Source organism: Hemiscyllium ocellatum, chromosome 21 (assembly GCF_020745735.1).
Source record: "Hemiscyllium ocellatum isolate sHemOce1 chromosome 21, sHemOce1.pat.X.cur, whole genome shotgun sequence".
Taxonomy (NCBI): domain Eukaryota; kingdom Metazoa; phylum Chordata; class Chondrichthyes; order Orectolobiformes; family Hemiscylliidae; genus Hemiscyllium; species Hemiscyllium ocellatum.
The window spans coordinates 49,246,722-49,252,721 of record NC_083421.1 but is presented as its reverse complement, the minus strand read 5'-3'; the positions used below and the strand labels follow the sequence as shown (position 1 = coordinate 49,252,721).

Genomic DNA, 6,000 nt, shown 5'->3' with positions numbered 1-6,000 from the left:
TGTTACCTGAGCCTTTCTACTCAACTTGATAACATAACTCTCACCATCCCTATCAAGATATAGCATTAATTTTTGTCGATTAAAAGCAGTAAAGTCCCAATCCTCAATGAAATAACTATAGTTGCCAAGTTGTACTTGTGCACGGATCATGAAAAGCAATATCTAATTAGTGAATTGGAGTAGATATACAACTTAGATTCCATTATGTTCAATTTATTACAATAATGGCAAAACGTTCAACATTTTAAAAAGTATTTTATAATTCACATTTTCTAACAAGGTAAACATGGAATTAACAGTATGCTACATTATTCAGTGAGGTAGTGTGTTAAATAGGTTAAAAATGGAAAATCCAAGGATGTAATCTCTTAAAACTAAAACATATCAAAGCAACAAGGAACAAATAACCTTGTGAATTTTCTTCAATTTAAAACTGTATGATAATTGTGCATTTTTAAAAAGTTAGGTTTGCATTAAGTAGCTGCTTTGTTAATTGGTCTTGTTACTTGTTTTGACAAGTATGCTGTGGACACCAAAGTAGCAATTTTGACTTTGGACAGTAGGGAATGGGGAGAAATGTAAACAGATTTCTCATTTGCTAGTTCCAGTTTACACAGGTCCCCCAAATAACTTTGTATACAATATTTGCCAGTTGGAATTTTTCCACCAAATTACTCACAAATCTGCCTTGCTGTAGTGACCATGAACTGTCAAAACAAATCAAGGTAACATTTTAAAACTTAAAAAATATTAATCAGCTGTACAGTACTACATTAACTTGGGTCCAATCTTCTGTTTTGATGTATACTGGTGCAGTGCCTAGGTCTTCGCCTGACCTTAGAAGTTTTGTTTCACGTTAAAATGAAGCAGGGCAGGCGGAGGGGTGGGGGGGCAATGCAGGAGAATAAACAATGATGATGATATTGACAGGTGCAATATCAGGAGGGCCCAGGTTTTGGTACTGCTTAATTACCACTTTAAAGAATCTGTATACAATCACAGGTATACAACATTGAATAAAAGCAGCATTAAAAATAAGTGATTCATTTAACTGCCCTTAAGTAGTTGCTTTAAAATGGGCCTCAATCTCTTCGAGTGTTTTCCCTTTTGTTTCAGGGACAAAGAAAATGGTGAAGAGCAGGTTCATGAAACAGAAACTCGAAAAGAGCCAGAAGGTCCCATACTGGGTTATGTTCTCCTGAAACAAAAAAGGAATAATTTGAGAATTTCTGGTAAAAGTTAAATACATAAAATGAATAAATTAATAAATACTCTATGCTTTTATTTCTAACTACAACATAGCCATTCCCAATTTCACATTTCATTTTTTTCTAGTTCTAAATGTTGTATCATAAAGTAGCTCATCCTCATAAGATCCTGCTTTACTTCCAAGTATAAATTTATTTGCTGACTTTCTCAGTAGATTATTTGAAATCTTTAACTAAACCTAAACTAACATCAACTTCCAGAAACGTTTTTGCAACAATCAAAGTTATCTCCAAAATGTGCAATAATCTTTACCAGCTGACAAATCTAGTTTGACAGATCATTTTAAAAAAATTAGATGGTCTTTCACTGAAACAATTACAAAATACTGCTTTATTTTGTTTTATCATTAAAAATAAATGTAAAAAAGCTAACATATAATAAATTACATTCACATGGAACACAATTTTAAAGATTCTGAAACACGGTAAAAATATAGTCTCAACTTTTTGAACATCAAATCGTAGCACTCAAGATCAGAAATTGAAAGAAACAGGTAAGTTAAGATGGGGTAGAGAAGGATACTGGAGTTCGATAGCTTTTTCCTTTATTGTTCACCTATTTGAGGTTAGGCTTTCTCAGCAGCACCTAACCCCTTCAGGGTTCTAAACAAATATTTCTTGTCTGAAACTTTCAAATGAAAACCCTTATGCTGGGGTAATCTATTTTTCTAACTATCCTCTTTTCTTCAAGAGGATCTGTTCTTACATTTGACTTTAACCAGAACTTTTCAAATCAAAGCCAAAGCCATTTTCAATCTATGGGTTATTTTCCTAAGAAAAAACAAATGATTAACTTACTTTGTTTAGAAGCAGCAATGATTTTTGATATTTACTGTTAGATCAAAATGCTCATTTCAAATAAGTTCCCATTATTATTCCAGTCAAATACAAAAATCCCTTCATACAAACCCATGTAATTACTTCAAAATTCAACCTATAAATGATATTACATTAAATCATGCAGTTCAATTTGGTGTAATGTGCTTTTTAAGAACAGAAAAACATTATTAACCAAATGGAAGAAATCTGTGGTACAAAGTGATTCATGTCTAAAGATTTACAAATCCAAGTTAGCCTGCAGGGACAGCCCTGAATTAGGAGGGTAACTGGGATCAATTCTAAACAATAGAGAAGGCTTGCCACAACAGTAGAGAGCATTAGTGAGGCTGACAGGTTTGGACTTTTTACTTAAAAGGGGGATATCTTTGCATGAGGAAAGTTCAGAGAACATTCACCAAGTTGACTCCTGAGATGAAGGGGTCATCTTGTGAGGAAGGTCTGAGTAGGCTGCTTGGAATTTGAGTTTTGAAGAATGCCATGCTCCTAATAAAACACAAGATTCTAAATGGGTTTGATATGGTAAATGCGGAGAGGATATTTCCCCATGAATCTGATAGTAGAAGGCAAATGAAGGATGTTCCGCTTAAGATGGAGAGGAACAGGAATTTCATTTTTCATAGGGTTATTTAATTTTCAAAATTCTCTTCAAGAGAATGGAAGCTGTTTAACTCCCTTGTACCCTTGTTGTTTACGGGAGACAGGCAGAAGTGTGCGCATTTGAAGACACAGTTAACTAGGCCATTGGCTGGAACAGGCTCGAGTGACCAAATGGCCAACCCCTGTTCCTATTTATGATGTACCGATTTTAAAGAATCAAAAGATACATTCATCAGAATGAGGTTAAAGGCATTAAAAACAAAGATAAGATGATGGTATGGTGGTAACATTACTAGGCTGGCAATCCAGAGCCTTACCCTAATGCTCTGGGATATGGGTTTGAATTGCACTGTGGCAGATGGTAAAATCTGGAATTAAATAAGATAGACTAACAGCAATCATGTAGTCATTACTGATTGCACCAGTTGGGTTTTTATGACAATGTCCTTTAGGGAAGGCCATCCATCACACCGACAGGGTTCTGGCCTATGTGTGACTTTGAATCCTAATGAAATGTCATTGGCTCTCCAGACCATCTCAGGCCTGGACAAGTCAGAATCAGACAGTTCAAAGTGATTAGGAATGGGCAAAAGCCAGCCTTGTCAGTGATGCCAATATCCCACGTAAGAAGAATCACCACTGCAGAGAGGTATAAGTATAACCTTTTATATCTGATGTTCAGAAGCAATTATCAATTCTCTGTATGGAATACTGAGAAACTACCTTGTCAACAACCGGACACTAAATTCTTGTTTACTACACTTTCGATAGTTACTCAAATAGGAAGTGTCATACTTACAACAAGGTCATGGAATTCCTTGGTTACCAAAAACGCTGTTGACCAGTTTGTCAGGACACAGGCTCCACTTGCCATGCCTCTCGCCCTGACTGGAAATATCTCTGACATCACCAACCACGGAATAGGGCCACAACCAAGCGCAAAACCTGAGGTGATCATTTCGTCTTTTTAAACAAAGGTTGTAACTTATAAACATTGCAAAAAGGACATTTACCGTTGTGTTCTAATTTTCAATAGGTTCCCAAATACAGCTTTCCTGCCCCCCCCCGCCAAATCCCCCAAGGGTATTTACAGTTCATGTTGAGTTTGGTCTCATCTACAGCAAATCGAAAAGTAGGGAGCAGTGTCAAGATAAGGGGTCAGGAATGGCGTTATTTCTTCACTCAGGACTGTGAATCTTTGAAAACAATCAATTCCAAAGATACTGTGACATGGTTATTTTACTAGATTGGCAACCCAGAAGCCAGGACAAATGACCTGTAGATAAATTCACTACATGGCTGAAGGTAAGTTCACCAAAACCTTCAAGGAAGAGGCAGTACTGGCAATGGTGACCATACACTTAAGGGACTGTCTTGAAAACACATCTGGATTGTTTATGCCATTTAGGGATGGAAACCTTTGCTTGTCTGGCCTGTGACTCAAAACCCACAACAACACGGTTATTCCCCTGCAAACTGCAAAACAGGATTGTTTTCAAATAAAGTGGCTTACTATCAACTTTTCACAAGCACATGAAGATGGGCAATAAATGCTGACCGGGTCAATGATCCTATATTCAGGGAACTCATTTACAAAAATAGGTTGGACTGAATTTCTTTCATCTATTGAATATATTCAAGGCTAGTTCAAAACCTAATGACCTCTAAGGTAACTAAGGGATCTGGTGTTTGGGCAGGAAAGTAGAGATGTTGCTGAGAGTACTGACAGTCACATTAAATGGCAGAGCAGAATTAAGAGGCTGTAGGGCTTATTTCTGATCCTTTAAGAGCACTTGCCATTAACCAACCTGAATCATGCTGGAAGAGGCAGATGATAATGGATTGTGTGCTGCCAATGGCAAGATGGCTAGCACAGCATTGACATGGTGTGGTGATAGAATCTTCAGACTGCTGCTCCCGCACCCCATCCTTACTGCTAGGGAATTAAAGCAGCCCACCACCATGCTAGCTGCATCTCTCTGCTCCCTTGCCGCACGGCTTGCCATTCTGGCATTCTCGGCAAGAAACACCGTTTCCTCATGGCGGGTTTTGCAATGTTATATAATAGTCAGCCAGCATCACTCTGCCCAAATACTTGAGCAAAGCTGAGAGAGTGGCATCTTAGTAGATGGATGCGACTGAAGCTGACTCTACATATGCATTTTGCTAATAAATGGCATCATATTGGTTTCACTGAAGCTTTCCTTTCAATACCGGTAGGGTGACAAATCTCTCATGAGCAGGTAGCAGGGACTAAAACTTCAAAATGACACACATATCAGATGATACAATGAAAGCAGTGGTTTTTCAGTGATCCAGATAGCAGGAATATGAAATTAAAAAATCCCTAGTTGCAATCCTTAGAGTTTCAGATTCAAATTACTAAAATGCTTTCATGAGTGTGTTTAGATGAGACATTGAAGAATTATCACAAGTAGTATTAAATTTACCTGTTATAAAGACGACAAGACAGACGAGAGGTAGCCATGTTGGAGCCTCAGAAACTGGATTCCCAACAGTTAAAATGTCTGCTTTATGTAGAGAGGAGTTGTTGGTATTCACTTGCCAGATTTTAAAATATACCCCAAACAATGCTGTACTGACGGACATGATCAATGCTGTAAATAAGCAAAAAATAGCAATCATTGGCTAGTTTCAACCTTACAAGTAATTTTAAAAACAACAACAGCCTGGAATTTCCATAATCCCAAAAAAGCTGAAATTTCTGGGAGTTTCTGCATTGTTCTTGCTGCCAAGAGCCTTCCCCTGGGTGACATGGAGCTGTATTGCACTTTGATTTATGGCACAAATGTACAACCATGCAGTGCCTGCATACACTGGACATGTGCAGGAGGACGGGGCTATACAATCAGGTGACAAAGCAGTTTGATTGATGCATCTCTGAAGTAAATCAAACATCAGTTACAGGGAAACAGTCTAAAATTGTAGGCCTACATTTTCAAGGGCTGCGAAACAGTGGGGAGATTGAGAAGTGAAATCATAATGTCAGTGTTTCAGATTATCTGCAATTATATCACTTCTATCCTATATACTACCTTAAAACAAATAAATCAGAGGTGAATTTAGGACAAGTCTACCTGAATGACAGACTAAAATCTAGAGACAGTCCCAAACTTGTTTGCTATTCTATAGTTTTAAACACTCCTTCCCATAACTGCTGTACCAGGATCTAATTCTTGCACATACATTTTTGCTCTGTTGCTCCGACTGACATCAAATCCATGGGGCAAGAAAAAGCCAATACTATTGTTTTTTTTTTAAGATCTATCATGGC

The 6,000-nt window shown here is 37.5% G+C and overlaps 1 protein-coding gene across 1 annotated transcript in view; it reads right to left on the bottom strand.

Annotated features, from left to right (window-relative positions):
- Nucleotides 1–309: 309 nt before the first annotated feature.
- The window catches only part of slc2a8 (solute carrier family 2 member 8), a 29,960-nt gene continuing 24,269 nt past the window's right edge, over nucleotides 310–6,000 (bottom strand). Inside the window, exons 8-10 of the mRNA XM_060841442.1 lie at nucleotides 5,156–5,323; nucleotides 3,505–3,650; nucleotides 310–1,198 (exon numbers count right to left, since the gene is read on the bottom strand). Of these exons, the coding sequence (XP_060697425.1) occupies nucleotides 1,058–1,198; nucleotides 3,505–3,650; nucleotides 5,156–5,323 (455 nt within the window). The 3' untranslated portion in view covers nucleotides 310–1,057. The remainder of the gene's footprint in view (nucleotides 1,199–3,504; nucleotides 3,651–5,155; nucleotides 5,324–6,000) is intronic.